The following is a 19619-nucleotide window of genomic DNA, read 5'->3' as shown; positions in this document are numbered from 1 at the left end:
CTAACGTTTAAACCTAACCCTAAAACAGGACTTCGCTAGGGTGGAAATCCAGATTCTTACCAATGATAGACCCTACAAGTCAACAAAATGCTTGTGCTTTTCCTAAAGATCCAAGCACAGACATTTTTTTCTCGTTACCAGTATCTTTATGACACATGCAGAGCCGGCTGAACAAGCACGTTGAGCAAAAAAACAAAGCAGGGGAATTGGAGGACTGGGGTTTCGGGGTTGGGGGTCATCTGTTCTTCCCTCTAAGCACTGAAAAAAAACCCATCCTGTCTTTGATCAGATTACAACAATCAAATCCCTGAGAGGTCATTGGGTTTTCCAATTCAAAAGAACCCAGATCTTCTTTTATTGGTTAAACTGGCAATAATAGCAGGGCTACCTCGAGGACAAGCAGGGAGAGAATGATGAATCAAATGCAATTAATCTGGGGCCAGAGGTGCTGAGGTTGGAGGAGTTGTATTTCTGTCTCACCGAGCTGCAGGGATTCTGTCATACCGAGCTTATATCTGCGAGAGCTGTTGATGTAATTGTATTGAAGTTCTAGCGACCATCTGTTCTCCTTTGGGAGAGCCTGGCTCCTCTTGTCGCCAGTGAAGTGGTTATGTGCAGCATATCACTGCTGCCGACGTGCTCACAGAGAAAAAACTTCCTTTTCACATTTTCCCAACGGCTGCTAATAAAATCCAGATGCTAGACTGGAGCTGTTTCTGCCTCCCTCCCTGCCTCCTTTTCTCCTCTTCCATCTCTATCTTCTGTTCCTCTTCATGTTTTACCTTGTATATCCCCCCCATTCCTCCTTCCTCTCCTGTCCTTCTATGTTGATAATCATTAATTTAACTCTTTTAATCATCCGATTCTTTCCCACTCTTGCCCGAAACCGTCCAATCATCATTTTCCTCTTTTTTTTTTTTTTTTTTTTTCCCCACCCACAAAACCCAGAGCCATTCCTAAATAAAGGAAAGTATTTGTGACATTTGGCCGAGGCAAGCCGTGCCAAGAACAACTCCTCAACTAGCCAGACACATCTGGACTTTAGGACTGCATCGGTATCGACACTGGCTATTCCATCACACATTTGTGCCGAGGTTCTCATACTGCAAGCTAGGCTTATTCAATGAAGCTTGTTTTCACATCAAACTGAAAACTGTAATACTCTCCAGACAACTTTGCAGCTGCAAGCCCAAAGTCTCAGATGTACTTGTTAGTGTGTTGTTTGCACATTCCTGGCATTTATGTACAGAAAACACAGTTTATGCGCATAATAGTGCAAAAACATGACGACTAGCATGTATTCTGCGTATGCAAAGGAACTACATTTGGGAGCATCATTGCATATGTGTATTTTTTTTTAGTTCACATTGTGTCTTTGTAAATGAATGTTACTGTGTGTGTGTGTGTGGCTCCAGGGTCCCTGTGTGAGAGGAGCTGAACACCTGAACATCAATAACTGTCATGTGGGCCACCTGGGACCCCACAGCCAGCTTGCACCACGGGCGCACAGCCATCACCAGCACAGCTGCCACAGCGAGGGGAGGGGGTAAGGGTAGGGACAGGCAGAGAGAGAGAGAGGCGAGACATGGGGGAGGAAACAAGACAGCAACACACACGTGTGAGGATGTTAGTATTTGAGTGTGTTTGCATCTGGGATTGAAGTGTGGAGAAAGAAAGACATACGAGAAAAGGAGAATTTACATGTAGCGTCTGCTCTGGATGATGGAAAAATTCTCCTTTGTTCCCACTCATTTACATCCTCCCCTCCTAATCTTGTCAGCTGTGAGTCTAATTTTGCCAGCTGAGAGCTCAGCCTCAGGCTGTTGTAAACTAACATTTGATCAGACTTTCTCTTTGCTGCCTCCTCTTCGATGAGCGCCATCATTCAAGACATACATCATCTTAACATCTAACACTCTGCTTATAAAGTGAGTGTGGGTCGGTGTCTGGGTTCGCGCAGCTGAACTTGTTGAATAAAGTAAAGGCACGTGAGGTAACGACGGTTCAAGAAAGAAAAATTGAACTAAAAACTGAAATTTTGTATGAATTGCATGGTTTTCCTTCAGAACACTGACTGTGATTAATTTCTTACAGATAATTGTGACCAATTAAAAAGATTAAGAGATGGGATAACCTGAGATAAACTTGTGACACAGATAAGTTCAAATACAATAAACAAAATGAGTAGTAATTTGCTTTAAAACAGATTCAACATTTACCTCACACACTGTTCAAGTTAGATCTAATAAAAATGTTACTTAGGATTTTTTTAACCAAAATAAAAAAAAAACTAAAAAAACAATGCAGTAATAAACTACGGTATTATATTTTAAGAAAATTTGGATACAGTAATAAACATTTCTTTTTCCAAACCATTCTGATAAATGGTCTTGATGGAGGAAGCAGTTATAAATCCACACAAAAAAACAGATATTAAAGGATTTTCCTTGTTTATGTTTTAAAGTATTTAGTACTTAGAGGGAGAGAATGCTTCACATAGAGCGCATTCCCACAAAATGAGCTCCCCGATCCAAACACCTGCAGCCTGAGCCAACGCCTATTAGCTCATCAGGCTTTTAATTACTCTGTTAATTGCACACAGGCAGCATGAAGGGCAGCCAGGGAATAGGGTAAGGGGAGCCTCCTGAGGACCCATTCTGACAATCCTGACAAAGAAAGAGTTTTTTTTTTTCTTTTCCTGGCAGTAGTAGCAGCCACCACAGTGCAGCTCTGGAGGTGGGAGGAGAAGATAACCAGGACACAATAGCTCAGAGTGCCTCATCAGCACCTCCAAGTGATATCACCCTCTGTTCGTGTCGGAAAAGGCTTCAGGCCGAGGCTGGGGAGAGAGACCAGACCAATAAACTGAATAAAAAGAATTGTGCTACATCTGTGAGCCACATCTGGATTAGTTCGCATTGGTCACAGGAGAGGCAGGAGGTGGGGGATCGGTGGAGTGGCTGAGAGGAGCAAGCGTGGGAATGTCCCACTGTAAAGTTCTAGGGCATGGGGGCTTACTGTATTTGTGGGAGAGTTTGGAGGGAGTCTCCACAGAGTGACCCGTCTGTCAGAGAGCTCCGCTTCTAACACAAACATCCTCCTAGCTGTGCAAACTGCATCCATACAGACACACATGAGACTGCGAAAGCTTGAGAAATCTTTTCCTTAGGGTTATATGGCTCATATCCTTCATCCTTCGAACATGCCTGTGTTGATCTTTTCAGCCTTCTCCCTGGCAGCAGATGTCCTCCCTCCATTCCTTCCAGGAGCTATGTTTGAGGAGGTGTGTCCAGGAAACAGTGGCCGATGCTGGCTTCCTGTGTGACAGGTGTGCGATGGAGGCCTGACAGCTGCTGTCCTGTTCTCACTTTCCTTCTCTTTTTTCCTCTCCCTCGTTCTAGCCAGCTGCAGCAGAGAGCGGCTCTGTTTGTTCTTACATCAACGTTGCTGCCTGCTGATTTATGGAGCACAGAAGTCTCAGATTAGACCCTGGCAACCCACACACACATACATACATGCATCACAGCATCTTTTCTCATTGCAGACCCCCAACCCTTTGCACTCTGAACCGCTTTGTGCGCAGCTAAAACCTGACACTGAGCTGTCAATTACTGCTAAGACGGGAAAACAAACAGGAGATTAGTCATTCTCCAGCTTGATGTCTTGTATTTCATTTCATTCTGTGTTAAATGTCTGCTCTGTCACTGTGGAGCTGTCAACGCTGACAAAACTGTCTGCAGCCTATACTGCTCCCCAGCCTGCCAGCACTCTCATACCTCTTCATTTGGCCTGAAGGCACACTAACAAAAGCGTCTGACATTAGCCAGGCGTTGGCTGGTGGAGAGCTGTGCATCATCACGCAATACCCCAAAGCTTTCACATATCCACAAACACAAACCACTGAGAAACGTTGCAGACTGCAGCGGGGAGGAGGGGTTGGGGTGCATTTAAGTGACAGGTTAGAGAGGAGCTTTGACAGTTTCTCCATTTAGCCTACTCATGCTGGAAACTGTCGAAATAAATATCAGCTATTCCTCCAGGACACAGTCCGACTTCAGGACGCTGCTGCCAAGAAATAAATACAAACCAAACAAAAAAATACCCTCAAAGAAGTCAAAGTAGATTTTTGAAATCTAGCTGATTTCAAAAATCTAGATTTGTTTAGATCATGCATTTAAAATAGTTGTATAAGTATAAGAAAGTCGACTAGATATTGCTGATATTTCAATGAATTATAAAGTTTCCCCACGTTCAATTCTAAGTAAATGAAAACAGAAGCCCTTTGATTATGATCTATCTTATTTTGTCCAGATTAAGTAATCTACTGTAGGAATCTCTGACATTAAAAAAGAAAACAAAAAGAATCCTAATCTTTGCATCTCAAAGTACAGCTCCACAATATAAGGGACATATGGGAGTTTAACACTAAAAACGAACCACATTTTTCTGACTCATTTTTACAGTTCTGCAGTGTCCCCACACTGGTATTGAGATGGACAAAAAAAAAAAATTCAATATATCATGTAGCTAGATGGTGGACACCTTTTTTTTGCAAAATCATGAGACAAAAATGACAAAGCAGATGCAGAGAGGAGTAATATTAATTTTTTGATATCTTGTACTTAACTTTAGGTACAGATTAAATGCATGATCTTATTGAGTTCACACAGCAAAGTTATAAGCACAGAGTAATTGTGTCTGATACCAAGCATATAACTCGGTTCTGTTTATTTAAAACACCCAATGCAGTCAGTGCATTTAAGTAATGTGTTGATATCTGCACATAATGGACTCAGTTGTAACCATCAAGCAGAACTACTTCTTGGTGCTGCAGTTAAAATTTTTAGCAATAAAATTCGAATAAAGGTGACTGCAGCTCTTTGACACATTAGCAAAATATGTGACTTGCCTATCAGTAAAATGTATGCATCTGTTAAAACGTCAGTTTAGCAGGACAATGCATTTATGTCAAGGGGTCTAGTTTGTCTATATGTGTGTGATTGTGTGTGGAGAGAGAGAGAGAGAGAGAGAGAGAGAGAGAGAGAGAGAGAGAGAGAGAGAGAGAGAGAGAGAGAGAGAGAGAGAGAGAGAGAGAGGAAGGAAGGCTGGAGCCGAGATTAAGGTCTGTGCAGCTAACTGGTAATGCAACCGGACTCAGTGGCTCAGCTTCCCATTTGAAGAGACGGAACCATCTGTGTGGCACAGGATCTGTTTCCAGGAGATAACAGCATTTTTAATTTTGCGGATAATGTAAGGAGACAAACAGAGCAAACGTGACAGACATGCCTTCCTTCCCACTCTGCGACTGCAGGCCACAGCTTTGCAGCACTTCCTAAGATTTTTCAAAGCGAAGACCTCTTTGGAGTGGTCCATGTCCCCTTTCTGTGCTTGTTTACCCCTTCGCTTATGATAAAGGCCTTAGTTCAAGGCAAAGGGGAAAGGGAGGGATTCACTATTCAAGGTACCTGGGGTTATATGAAGTTCCCGTTTTCTCCATTGGCCTGTCCTTTTGGATTGATTACAACCAAGCTCAGTGCTACTGTAGATTAGCCCAGCTGTTTCCTGAATCTGGCTCTGATCTGAACACTTTCTACCATAAAGCAGAGGACGAATAGGGCAGAGAAAGAGAAGGCAAAGAAGGTGAATGGAGGGTTAAAGGTCAGCGGGCATGCAGGGAAGTGAAAGGTGAGGAGAGAGAGCAGGAGGTGAGTCTGGCAGGAGATAAGGAAGGGAGGAGGAGGAGGATGCATTTTTTCTCTTTGCATGTAGCTTTCAGCAATTTCTGTTGTAAAATTGGTTGATACATTTCTTGGATCAGGATTGTTAATCTGGAGAAATCCTGATTTTATGTGTAATGAGTTTTCCATCTGCGCACATCTAGCTCAAAGAGAAGTATAAAGAGAAGAAGAGGGCTATTCCTAACAAGATTGTGAGTCTGCTTGGCCTCCGCCCCCTGCTTGGCTCCCACGCTGAGCCGTCAGCAGGCCAAGCACCCAGAGAGTGTGTTTCTCATTCCATCAGAAGTTGGGAAGCTGCCTCGCTTCTCCACTCTGGTCTCTGACATTCTCTATCTCCCTGGAGAGGCTGGTGAGCCTTGTCGCTGTTATGTCAAACACATGTGGACGGGGCAGAGCAGACAAACACACACATTTGCAGCAAGAGACGAGGCCCGTAGCAGCCAGAACCTGACTGTTCTTTCTCAGCATGAGTCTATTAACAGCGCAGGATGGCAACTTCATACATTACTGCCAAATACACAAAATAGAGATTGCTCTTTTCATGTGGACTTAGAAGCTCCATGTTATTTGTAAAAGAAACAGCCAATTTTGACTGATAACCACTAATAACGGCCAGGTAACGATTTATCAAATTCAAAACTGGTGAAAAAAACTGTAAGACCATAGCATCAATATCACAGCCATCCAACTCCAGTTGAATAAAGACTCTCTTCAGCGTCTCTACTGTTTTTCAAAGCTTGCACTCAGACCTAACTCTGCAAAATGATTTCAACATTTAAAGAAAATGTTTTAACATAAGAACTTATATGACCACCCCACTCGAATCTAGCACTCTGTTGTTGCTTTTTCAACAAATAAAAAGCATAAAAGAAAGCATTTATTCAAGTGACAGGACTGAGTAAACTTTCTGACCTTAGCTGATAAGAGGACAAATAATCCCCTTCGTCTTGATTGGGGTTTAAAGCAGGTGGAATATTTGCAAAATTTAAACAAAAGCATGACACATTCAATTATGTTAGCCACCTTGTTTTTGTTTTGTTTTTCTTGATATTAGATGCATGGTTTTTAATTTCAACAGTGGATGTTTGATTACTTGATAGGACGGATACGCAGCATAACTTTACAACATGCAATTATTTCACTTCAGTCTTTCTCTCTGTGACTTTTACAGAGCACTGTCATTGGTAGCAGGTGTGGGAATCTACGGCACTGAGTCCCCATCCAACAGGGTGAATATCTTATTGGAATGCAAGGGAGGAATTGCTGACACTTGGAACATTACAGCTAACATAGATTGCATCCCAAATAGTGCTTTGCAATAACATCATTGCATGCCATGATTTGCAGCCCTAAAATTTGCTTTTTTACACTTTGTGTCTCTGATTTAACCACAGAACTACTGACTGGGCAGTCCCATAATGTCATAAAGAAATGAGAGGAAATAAAACATTTAAAGTAATTATTCATTAGATTAAATTTTACCATGAAAAACCCTATAGCTATTAATGCTTGTGTAAATGCCTTAGTAATACAAGGATGTTTTTTTGTTGTTTTTATTAGTGGCCAAATTGGCTCAATCATTTCCTTCTTTGCCACCGACCAACACCCACAGAGATGGCTGCTAAGTGGAGAGTCTGCAGCTTCATGTGCCATTCAGAAAGAAAGGGCTGTCAGTTCTTTCCAGAAGGTGACCAAAGTCAAATATAACAACTCTTATATCTGTTTGTTGACTGACATTAACAAATAAAAACAAAAGCGCACACCAGCCTGTTAAGTTTGGCTGCTTCTTCCCTTGTTTTGGCCCAGGTGTCTTCGCTGTGCTGACCACCTGACCAGCTCGGTGCACGCTCACGTCTCCCGCCCACCCAGAGCCATCTGCTCGGCTCATTAATTAGGAGGCAGCCGGTTTCACCTGCACTGCCCGCATTCAGATCACAATAATTAACCACACACAAAGCTGGGCTCAACAAGCCCACGCAATCATATGGTAAACACAATCAGAGCTGCGACTCAGATCCTGCAGCCATTAAGAAAGAGGATAGAGATGAGTCTTTTTTTTATTATTATTTGCACAGAAACCTTTATCTTTCAGCACCACCCTTGTTTCTGTTTCAAACACAGACCCTGAAGCAAAAATATTACAACTTCAAGAGTTAAAAATAAAATGCAATCTTTTTATGAAACAGTATGTGACTGACTCTTCTGACATCCTCTGAAGAAAACAGGTTCCTTATTTGAGTCTGTTGGCATGTTTCCGGTTTATAAAAAGATAAGCTATCTGAACTCTGCACCTGTGGGTGGATGGGAACTGAATAAACACTCTGCAGGTTTGGGGTCATAATGAATGGGCTGCCTTTGAAGAGAGAGCTCCTCAGTGATGAAGAGGGGACATCTGCTTCAGCAGGCGGAAGGCCCTCCTGATCAGACGGAGGAAGAGATGCTCTCTTGGCGGTGATGAAGGAGATATAATGTGCGGTGAGGCAGGGTGTCTGCACTGCGGTTTCACCTCTGCAACCTCCCCATCTATTGTTTGAGACTATTATCAACTCTTCAATTATTCAGATGATATTTACCAGGGCCAATTATACAGGGTTGTGTCCTGCAGAGAAAATGGCCAGAGTGTTTTACTGCTGCACTTAGAGGAAGAAGTTTGCTGCTGAAGCTGTTCAAGTGGTGAGGCAGTGATGGAAACCTTCATTCATTGCTTATGTAGACCTGTTATAAATCTTTTGAAATATTCCAGAGCTGTAAACTGTTAATATGTTAAGGTGAAATTCTGAGGTGTTTGGCCTCATTAGCCGTATCAGCACAGCAATACAAAGAAAACTCAACCAGAGAGGATTAATGTCCCTCTGTTGTACGTTTCTACATAAAAGCGGGCGATGATGCACTACAACAGAAAAGGTGGAGGGGGCTACATTGGATGCATCGCACAGTTCAGCCCAGAGTAAATGACCACATTTGTCCTCTCACACCCATCACCTTTGTGCAGCATGGATGGACACTGAAATCACAGAGAGGGGGGATGTTTGGTGTCATCACTTTGTCTCAGCATCTCTTTGATGTGTACAGACTGCTAGGACAAAACAACTCATGACCTCCTCCTTTGTCTTCCGCTTTTCAGACTCTCAAAATCTGCACACAATACTTAAATAAAACAAATTAACAGAGAAAGCGTAAGATTTTTAAAGGCGGCAAAAAATCTGCAATTTAATTGCTTCTTTTAATAACATTTCTTTGTGTATGCACAGGTAGGCTATATCATTCTGGTCTTTATAGCTGTACATCTGCTAAGCAGCTTCATCTTAAGAAAATGTATGAAATGCATAAGATTAGGCAACTTAAAAAGTATCATCCCAATTACCTTAACAAGCTTCTAACCAACGCCCAGATCAACCTGAAAGTTTAAACTTGACCTTCTGCCAAACATGAAACACAGCTTGCATTTGATATATTCATCTGAGCTAGAGGTCCAATAAAAATCCTTTGTTTCCTTACAGTTTGAGTGTGCAGGGTTTTTTTTTTTACTCACTTTGTGAAGGTCGAGGTCAAGCTGAGCGACAATCCACACAAAATAGCTTCTTAACGGGACTTTTTATATCGCTTCAATCCTCATTATTTTGAAAAATAAAAAAGTAAAAAATAAAAAATAAAGCCTTCAATGTGCTATTCCCCTATTCCTCTACGTTTAAAAATATATAATCATATGACTTTCCTTTGGGCGCTCAAACAGGGTCCAGGGTAAATAGGTCTTAGGCTGTGAGGTATTTATCTTCTCAGTAAAAGATATCAGAAAAAAAAGAAAACCAAGACTTTTATATCCTTAGAAAACAAATGTTTTTGGTTTTTCAATCTGAGATAAATATCTAATATTTGTTAAAGCAGAAAAGCTTTTAGGGAATCAGAACTTGTCCCACTTCAGATCATCTCAGAGAGACCAAACATCACAGTGTCATTTCCACAGAAAAAAAGGCTCCAAACAGTTCCCCTATTTAACATAAAAAAAAAAAAAAAAACTTGTTTCTCTAAGTCCTTAATTCCTCACCATGTGAAGTCACATTAAGATGCAGGGCTGCAGGGAGCGTCTATCATTCCTCTCCGAAACAACTTTCCAGTCCTCTCAGTCCAGCCTGTTGTGTCAGGAGCAAGTTCTCATACATCCAAACGGCAAAACGTGAGTTTTTATTGTTATTTTCCTGTGGTTTTGTTTTGCAGCCTGCGGACAGGCTGCTCCACCTCCACGTTTCTCTGCGCTGGTCCTCCTCCTGCGACGCGCCGATCCTCCGCCGAGCTGCGCGCAGATGGTTGTCTGTTTAAACCTTCACTTCCAGGGAGAAACAAACAGCGCAGTCATCGGAGCCGATGGGGTGAACGGTTCTTTAGACGCCAATACGCGTTTGTTGATGGTTTTGGGGACTTGTTATGTTCTCGGTGATGAGTGGAGCCCGTGGATGACTGTGCGCAGTAACCGCGGAGCTCTTCTCCTCCTCTTCTCCGTGTCCTCGCTGCTGCCTTCTGTCTGCGTTTAAACACCATCTGGAGCTCCTAACCCTCTTTCTCTCTCTTCCTCTCTCCCTCCCTCCCTCTCTCTCTTTTTTCTTTTGGGTATCCTATCACACGAATAATAAAAATGGCAACTATTGCGAAGGTGCTTTTATCAAGCAGAGGAATTTAAACTTATAATAAATCTGTTAAAACGAGATTTAAAAATGTCAATTTAAAAATGTCCTGTAAACTGTAAAAAAAATAAAAAAAATAAATTCAAATTTAAATCCCAGAAATATAACTTTTTTTTTTTTTATCTGAAACTGTTTAATCGACAAACCCGATTTATTTATCAGTCTAGACCCGCCAGGAAACCGAGCCAAATGTTTGACCTTTCCGCCGTCTGCCGGTAGGGGCCGCTGTTTCCTCATATCAGCTCGTTTAGCAGGAGCGCTCTGAAGGTTTTATTTACTTTATCTAACTTTTTAATGACGGCTTTCTGGGAGCCGACGGGATGCAGAAAGAATGTGTCTGCAGGCATGCGTGTAAACAGTGAATACTGGCCTGTAAATATGACATTCTTTCACAGTTTTCAGACAGTTTTCAGTGAGCTGATATGAAAAATGGAGATTAAGAAGGACAGCAGAAGCAGAGCTGGGTTGGTTAATAAAGATCCTTTACAGTAAAAACCCTATCTCAGATCACTCCAGATGGGTATTGCCTTTATTTCTATTGTACTTTAAGTTATAATTTCCTTACCTATAGAAGACATATATTGCTGTGGATTTGTAGAAAAGATAATGGACCCTGAGAATACTAACTTATTAACAGCTAGAACAATTAAAAAAATCTCAGACTGAAAATGTTCTTATCAGTTGGATCTGAAGCTATTTTTATCACTGGGTATCACTAGTTGTTTGTCAGCCACAAAACCTTCACGTTCCTACACTTCAGTTATATTACTGTATCAGTATACTTGTTTAAAGAAGCAACATTTTGTCGGTGACTGTCATTTTGTGCAAAACAAACAAAAAAAACACATACTGCTGCTTTACCAGATTTTGCAGAATTCCATCAGCTCTGTGGACTATATCCTATTTAGCACAATAATATTTTAGCTGCTCAGTTAAGTAAAAGGCGCTAAACTCACTTGTTCTTCTGCCTAGCAACCAGTATATCAATTTTCTGCAATCTTTATGCTTGCAGGGAAACATGACAGTTGATGTGGATTGCTGTGGGGTACCTTCATAGGAGTGCATAAGTTCATCAAACTGCAATAGAGAGGGGAAAAAATGGACAGGTACAGAAGGCATAGGGGGATTGACACTTAAAACTCATTTAGAGTTAACAATTAAGTGTGCATGTCTTCAGAATGTTGAAAGAAGATGGATTATCCACTGGGACATGTAAACTCCCCCCAAATAGGACCCCTTAACTTCTTGCTGCAAGGCATTGGTACTAACAAATATTGCACTGTTGTTCAAAAACAGCAAATGTAGTAATGCATCCTGGGTAGGTAAAAATGTAAGTTTGCAATGTTTTAAATGACAAAAATTAGTTGAAGCTGCGAGTCCATCTGAAAAGTCTTTAGTCTATTTTTTTTTTATATCAGATTTATTGTGCTTTTACTGGCAGTAATTTTTATCAAAGAACATAAATAGAAAGGAATATGAACTATACCTTTAATATGTTTTTGTTTTTTTACTATACACTGCAAAAATGAAATTTACACACACTCCAAGCATGCATCTTGAGCTTAGATTTATAGAAGGGAAGGTTATTGAGGGAAGCCTATAATATAATTATCTTACACTAGAGTTTAAAGAGCCAACAAACCAACCCTGGTCTTCCCTTATATTTTACTACAGAAGCCATATCTTCAGTCTTTATACACAGCAGTCCAGTCAGGTGATTCTTTATAGTGTTTGAACTGTGGGAAAAGTGTTGCATTAACAGGCTGCCGTTATTCATTAATCTGCATTTATTTCACTCCCAGAAAGTCACTGTTAGAGGGGTAAATAAAGTAAAAGAAAAAGACAGAACCTCCCTTAAGAAAATACCAATTATCCCTTTGATCATCAATAATCGTCTATCAAACTCTAACCAATACTATGATTAGCTCTGCAGGAGTTATTTGTGGGGTTTCAAGAAGAGTGATTTTATGTAAAATATAATTCATAATAACATATTAATATATTAAAATATATATTTTTTTACATGTATTGGATATCATTCAATTTAAAAAGAGATACCATCCAAAACATTTTGGATTAAAAACAGGAATATGAACCGGAGTTTTGCTAAAGGGCGGACAAAATATATGAATTTAACAAACATGCAGATTTTATTGTTGGACCTTCTAGTGTTTTTATGACCCACGAAACAAACTTTTAAGCTAAAAATGTTACAAAGCTTTCAACACACACATTCCTTATTTGCTGAAATAGCAGCAGAGACTTTTTCCTTCCCTTAACAGAAGCAACATTTGATAACACCATGTCATGCTCAATTGACTATGTCAGCCTTTATTGGCATCAAGGTGACTAAATTGCCTGCAAAGAACAAAGAGTCTGAGTGCAAAACTTTAATTGATCTGCCAAGTTTACAGAGTTTTAAACAGCAGAAAACTGCAGAAGAAAAAAATAATCTAAAAGGTCTCCAGGGAGGAAAATAAAATATAGATTTTAGACACAAAAACAGACAACCAACAGAATTAATGATCTTTAGAAAATATAAAAAGCTCCACGTTTTAGTTCCTTATTGAAGCTTTGAGACAACCTTATTAATTGCCAAAATGTATGACTTGTAAGCATATAAACAGATCTATTAGCCGGGCAAACAGAAAGACACAAAGAGAGCTAGAGAAAAGGGCAGGTACAGTACATCTGCTGCCGCTGTAGTGAGAATCCTCCACCTGTCCACACTGTTCTGTTAGGCCCTTTGCTCCACCCGCCTGCCCTCTGCCAGACACGCACACATGCATGCACACTGCCATGAAGGGGGGCAGAAGACAAAGCTGACACCGTCCTGACCCTACCTGTGTCTAAAAAAACAAACAGAACCAGCTTGTAAAGTACACACAGGCAGCTGCTGAGCCCCGACACCAGTCTCACCAGCCTCCAATAGGCTGAACATGAACACTACCTTTATGAGGATAAGTTACCTGCATCCACAATGAGAGAAAATATCTTAAGGTAAAAAATGTCTTATCTACAAAACGACTGCTTACATTCTAAACAAAGATATCAAAACACAGTCACTTTGAGTAAAACAGAGGTCCAGCATACCTGTTCACAGACGCATGGGTATTACATCTAGCAAAGTTAAGGTGGGCTGCAAACTTCAGAAAATACAATTTTTGCACCACATCTCTGGAATAGTCAAAGCTGAAGGTAAATGTGGGGAGTAAAGTAAGACATCAATTAATATGAATACTTCAAGCATCGTTTTGTTCACATCAAAGAGTTAATGCACATAAGTCCAGCAAAAAACCCTTAAACAGCTTTTAGGCTACTGTGTTAGAAATATCCAGACATCAACACTGTTCATTATACAAGCATTTTTGTGTGTTGGTGTTTGTTTGTAAGGGTGTGTGTGTCATTCTTCTTAGTCTGTCAGTGGAGAGGGCACGGGTTCTCATTGTGCAGAATACTGAAAAACGGTAGAAGTGTATCCGTGTGGCCTTGACTGACAGAAAGGTTGGCAATGAGGGCTGCATCCAAAGAAAGGATTCCTGTCAAGGTGACAGCTCTGAGATTGACAGGATGCTATTCTCCATGGGAACAATGTCAGTCAACCTGTCAGCCTCTCTGTACAGACAGTCTCTTACTTCTCTTAATTTGGCCTTTTGTTGTGCGGTCACCAGGTTACCTCCAATGCTCCATGTGGGCAACCTGATAAACTGCACAATGAGACACACCGAAGGCAAGAACTCGCCTCGATGAACTCTTTGCAGCGTAATGCTGTGACTGGAAGTCTCTTTGATGGTGTTAATGACAAAGGCACCTTTGTCTAGTCTTTGTCTCACTCCTCTATCTCTCTGTCACCTCGCCAACACCTCATCCTCGCCTCTTTTATTGCATTAAAATCATCTCCTGGATGGTTGGGCACTTTCTGAGATGCAAGAACTGACTCTGGTCATTGTTCTACACTGGGGGACGATGATTTGTCTCTGTGTAAAGAGAAGTTTTCAGCATTTCTCTGCTTGCACATTGTAAATGCTTTCCTATTGCAGCAGTCACAGGCTAGTGTGCCAAAAAGAGATAAGAGCTGACTGAAAAGAATGCTAGCCTCATTGTGTTTCTACGCTTCTCTGTCATCTGCTATCCATTCCTTACTCGCACAAATTCTACACAACAAAGTCTAATGAAGCCACTGTTGACGTCATTGATGTAGGTGTAATATCTCATATCATTTCATATCATATCTCTAAGTGAACTTTGATTCTGAGAGAAATGGTTCAGATAATTCTTTGTGAATCTCTTGCTTCCTGTGCAGATATGATGTCAGTAACTCAAAATCTATTCTTTATGATATTTCTCTTAATAAGATACTGGTGTCCTACTTTACTGAATGCTGTTTTGTTATATCACTTCAAAATAATGAGATAAACAAAAGAGATTCTCTGCATTCTGGCAGAATTTAGCAAATTATTGACCGTCCTCTTCCAGCACACACACTGGAATACTGCTTTTACAAATTTAACTCGTTGCTGCACTTTGTGTCAAAATGAGCAGTAAACTCTTGTCTGGTTGTTTCATCTTAACACGGTAGATAAAGCAACATACAAAGGTCTCCAACAGGAGCCTCTCATGGTGTATTTTGTTCAGGGTAAGATGGGCTCAGTGAACATAGCCAGATGCGCCTGCGGGATTGCAAAGTGACAGAAGAGGAGGTGACACCTGATCAAAGCAGGCCTTGACTCAGGAACAAGACGTTTAACCTGAGTGCAGAAAGAAATGGAAAGGAAAGAGTCCTCTCAAAAAGTGGCTGAACTAATATAGAGCTTTTCTGATCATATTGGTAGCTTTATAGCTAGACCTGTAACTTGGGAAGGCGGTTGGGCGAAGCTGAAATCACATTTCATCAGTTTAGACAGACAGACAGACAGACAAACAGACAGACAGACAGACAGACAGACAGACAGACAGACAGACAGACAGACAGACAGACAGACAGACAGACAGACAGACAGACAGATAGATAGATAGATAGATAGATAGATAGATAGATAGATAGATAGATAGATAGATAGATATTCCCAGTGGATGAGGCGTGTGTGTGTTTCTGTATTTGTGTGTGTATGTGTGTTGTCTGCAGACAGTTGGTGATGCTGGCACTGGAGATAGTGAGCAGAGGGGGATGAGGCACTGTATCAAGTTGTGAACATCTGTTCCTCATAGAAACCACAACACTGCTACTGAGGAAATAAAGAGGATAACTGCTTTCTCTTTCTCTCAGGCACTCGCATTTCATTACTACCTTGTCTTACCGAACACGCACAGCTGCTGCTTTTCTTCTGATTTACTTAAAATTTGACCTTTTCTTGCATCATGACCATTACACGACTTCTTTCAGATACTTGTCTGACTTTTTTTTTTTTCACCATTCTTAGTTTGGTCCCATCTGCTGTTGGTATTTCCTAATGATCTAGCAAGAAAATCAAAATTGTGTTTTCATGCAACTTGCAAGTCAGTGACATTTTGCCATTAAGAAGTGACAATTTTTGAGCCGTCACTGTGAATGTGACAGTTTTGTTTATCAGACTAAATGCAGAGCCCATGACCTGACAGAACTGTGAGACAAACCACAGGAAGAATAGAAGATAACATCGTTCACCAAACTACCAATGGTGAGCAATAAGACCTACCAGGGGCAGCTTGTCTCTTCATGAAGGTGTTCAGCTGAGTGGTGCTTCTGAAACAGTTATTTAGTTTGCAGAAAAAAGATGAGCTGGACAAAGGGTTTGCTTTTGGGCAATGTTGTCGTTATTTCACGCCTATGTTTGGGAGTTGCACAATTTTGCCAATTTGTCAACAGAATAAAGTCTTAATTTTAAGACAAAAATATAGAAATATTGTTTTTATTATGTGCAGTTTAGAAAAACGTGGTTATAAAATCTTAAGCAGACTTCCCTAATTCCTTCAAGGTCCCTTGTTCTGCAAATCTAAGATTTTTCTTTTCCTCCCTCCCTGAACCAAACTGCTGAATGGCCTTAGCATGCACTCTTCAGGTTTCTTCAATGACCTGATTATTTGACTCAGGTGTGTTGAAGCAGAGACACATCTAAAAGTTGCATGACACCGACCCTTAAGGGACATAAATGAAGAAATTTTTAAAGTATAATTATTGTATCTAAACCTCCATTATGCATGATCATATAATCAAGTGTTATCAACATTAAGAAAGCAGTGGAGTTATTTTCGACATATGGAACCGTCACTGATATTACATTCATTTCTGTAGAGGATTAGGATTGGCATAAAAATTAGGAAGTATTTGATACAGCAGACATGAGCCAAAGCTTTGTTGGGGATTCTTTTCCCGCTTTTCGATCAAAGTCCCATGGTTTCATCTGCCTTCTTGCTCTCTCTCCCTCTTCCTCCATCCGTCTCATTGGCTGTGGCCTGTTGGGAGGGTGTGCTAGAGCTAGGTGGCAGTTCCTTATTGTGGAGTGTGTATATAAGTGTCTATGCTCGTGCATTTGTGTGTGACTCTCTGTGCTGGGTGCGACTGATAAGACCCAGGGAGAAGAGCCAGCGTGCCGACATATTCTTGCCACTGCGGTTATCGCCCGTCGCAGCTGTGCTTTAGCTCTGCGACATCTGCTCCTTCACAGGAAGCCTACGCTGTGGCTCACAACACTTCGCAAACACACAGGTGGACGCGCACATGCACGAGCAGAGTGCTGTTGCTTCTCCATACAGTGTGAGCATGCTGCTAGACTGTACATATTCATCCACATACTTTTAGACATCAGGTAAACTGCTTGAAAAAAAAAATTGCTGTTTAGGGTCATAAGTAGACCATTTTTATTTAGCTACAAATGTGAATGTGTGAGCTGCATTTGCACCAACACCAGGGTTCTGCTGGTGTTTTATCACAGAAATACAGGGGGTGATGCTTATGACTAAGCCTAATTATAGAGGCCTTATCACTGAGACGTTCACAAAGCTCATTACTGCAGAGAGACGGGACGCGCTGCAGGTAATTCACCACGTTGGGTATTAGTCCGCTCGCTGGCTTATGGTTTCTTCATATTCAGAGCCGTCAAAATTAGTCTTTTAAAGTCTGATTGTTAATGCATCTCTCTCATCACAATATTCTCTGATTCAAGTCAGGTTTTCATTTATACTTCAAGGTACTTCTTTTTTTCTCTAGATTGTCTTTCAAGTGTTCCATGTCTCTCTGCAGCAGGCTCGCCTTAAACATGTACCTCTGGCATTCAAGGTGATGCACAGCCCTTTACCTGCATGAGTTTAGGAATTCATTGAAGCCAAACTCTGAAACTTCAGAATGAAGTTGTGTTCTCTGCAGCTGTATGGGGAAGCCCAGAGGAAGACCCCCTCCACCCACCCATTGCTCTAAAAAAAACTCTTCCCTTTTCCTTTCCAGTGCCACAGGATAAATATGCTCCCCAGGCTTGTTAGCAACATTTGAACTTGACAGACCATACCAAGTCTAAAATATTAAAGGGCAAACTGTTGAATTTATTGGTAGTGTATCTCTAGATTAAGGCTAATGTTTCACCCAGTAATCCAAGTGTGATACTCTTGCTTCAGTCATCAGTTAACAGGTTTACCTGCAATATGAAGAAACCTCTCTGTTGCCCTTACAGCAAAGTCAACACAAACTGATTATCCGTCAATCACTTAAACTTAATAAGCAGACCAGACACCACCCGTACCCTCCATCACTCATCAAGGTTACCACCCAGCCAGAAGACTTCATAAAACATGACCCGCAAGACAATCTCCTACCTTCAATACATCTGTAATGACTGCTGGAGAGAAGCTTTTGATCGAGGAATCCAGGCTGGAATCTTTGGGCAGCGTGCTTCTCCCTCAGCTCTCTGTGGCTGATCAGTGTTACCGTGGGGACACGTGGAGCAAACGCTGTCCCGAATGATGAAGATGGGGCTCCCAAGTCTTCCCTCTTTTGCCGCTCTAAATGGACCTCCGCTGACATGTTAAGTTCCTTCAAGGTGCTGAGGCGGTCTCTACCAGATTGTTGGTCAAGATATGAACCAAAAAAGTGGTATCAAGCTTAAAGTTACTTTTAGATCAGATATTTTTCCAGCTCAGCTTGAACGGCCATGTTTTCCTTCAACATTTTCACCTTTAAGGCCCCAATACACAGATGTGTGACCTGCAGAACTGTCATACAAAGACACAAGAGCCTTTGCTGTACATAAAAAAGAAAAGAAACAAATATGTTTCTTCCACGTTCTCACTGAAGCCTTCAGTGCTGGTTAGATTTTTTTCCTGGTATGTCCTTGTACTTGTCGGCACAAAGCGGCACATATTACAAAGTTTTGGTCACTATAACATCCCAGACTTCTACTCTTGTTCCTCTGTCTCAGTTGGCCCTTTTAGAGAAACATCTCTGTGTTGTTGTTTTTCCTCTTCTTCTTCTTTTCTGTCGGTTGGTCCTCTTGCTGTGTGTCCTGTCTTTTTCAGCAACCCGTGTGTGAGGTAACCTGGCGCGCGTGTGACTGAATGTCAGCAACGGGTCAGCTTGTCTTGTGGCTCTGATAGAGGGGCTGAGCTCTCATCTGAACACTCCTCCTGCCCTGCCTGCCACTGCTGCTCAGAAGTGAAGTGTGTGGCTGGATGTTATAGTTTGTGTGTTTCTTCTTTTTTGTGTTGCAGGGCTGCAGCCTCTGGGGAGACCAAGCAGCAATGCTGCTTATGTTGATAGCCACAGACAACAGCAAGCAGCAGGACCCAGGCCTCCATGTGGGCTTCCTCTGTCAGGAACCAGCTGTGTCGGCCTGTGGCCACTTCTTCCCTCTTGCATTATCTGCTCTAAGATACCCACTTGATTCTACGCACCTTTTCTGGAGGCTTTAATGAATCACTTCCTCTTGCTTGTTCACCACCCGTATTGTTATCTTTTAAACTGTTTAACTATCTTCTTCACCTTATTTGTCTGGATTTTTTTTTTTATTCTTTTTTTTTTACAACGTCTCTATAGTTTGTATTTTGTGGACCATAGCTGACAAAAAGAATACAAGGCTCCCTAACTTCTGAATCAGAGAATAAAGGAGTCAAATGACTGAATCATGATAAGAAAATGAAATGAGAACTTTTCTTTCCCAAAGTGTTTTAAATAGGCAGTCAAATATGTGTGAAGTTAGGATATCAGAAAGGTTTTTGCATAATCTCTTGTTCATCT

General features: G+C 41.3%; 1 protein-coding gene across 8 annotated transcripts in view; it reads right to left on the bottom strand.

Moving 5' to 3' along the window:
• The window catches only part of cbfa2t3 (CBFA2/RUNX1 partner transcriptional co-repressor 3), a 41432-nt gene extending 22493 nt beyond the window's left edge, over positions 1-18939 (bottom strand). For 2 of the 8 annotated variants that reach the window (XM_038283920.1, XM_038283922.1), the window contains exon 1: positions 18203-18939. In XM_038283920.1, coding sequence (XP_038139848.1) covers positions 18203-18410 — 208 coding nt within the window. In that variant the 5' untranslated portion in view covers positions 18411-18939. The other 6 variants (XM_038283923.1, XM_038283919.1, XM_038283918.1 and 3 more) reach the window with 6 other exon arrangements.
• Between the last annotated feature and the right edge of the window lie 680 nt (positions 18940-19619).

The sequence above is a fragment of the Cyprinodon tularosa genome, unplaced genomic scaffold, assembly GCF_016077235.1.
Source record: "Cyprinodon tularosa strain WSP-4 unplaced genomic scaffold, ASM1607723v1 ctg197, whole genome shotgun sequence".
Classification (NCBI taxonomy): domain Eukaryota; kingdom Metazoa; phylum Chordata; class Actinopteri; order Cyprinodontiformes; family Cyprinodontidae; genus Cyprinodon; species Cyprinodon tularosa.
This window is presented reverse-complemented; position numbering and strand designations above follow the sequence as displayed.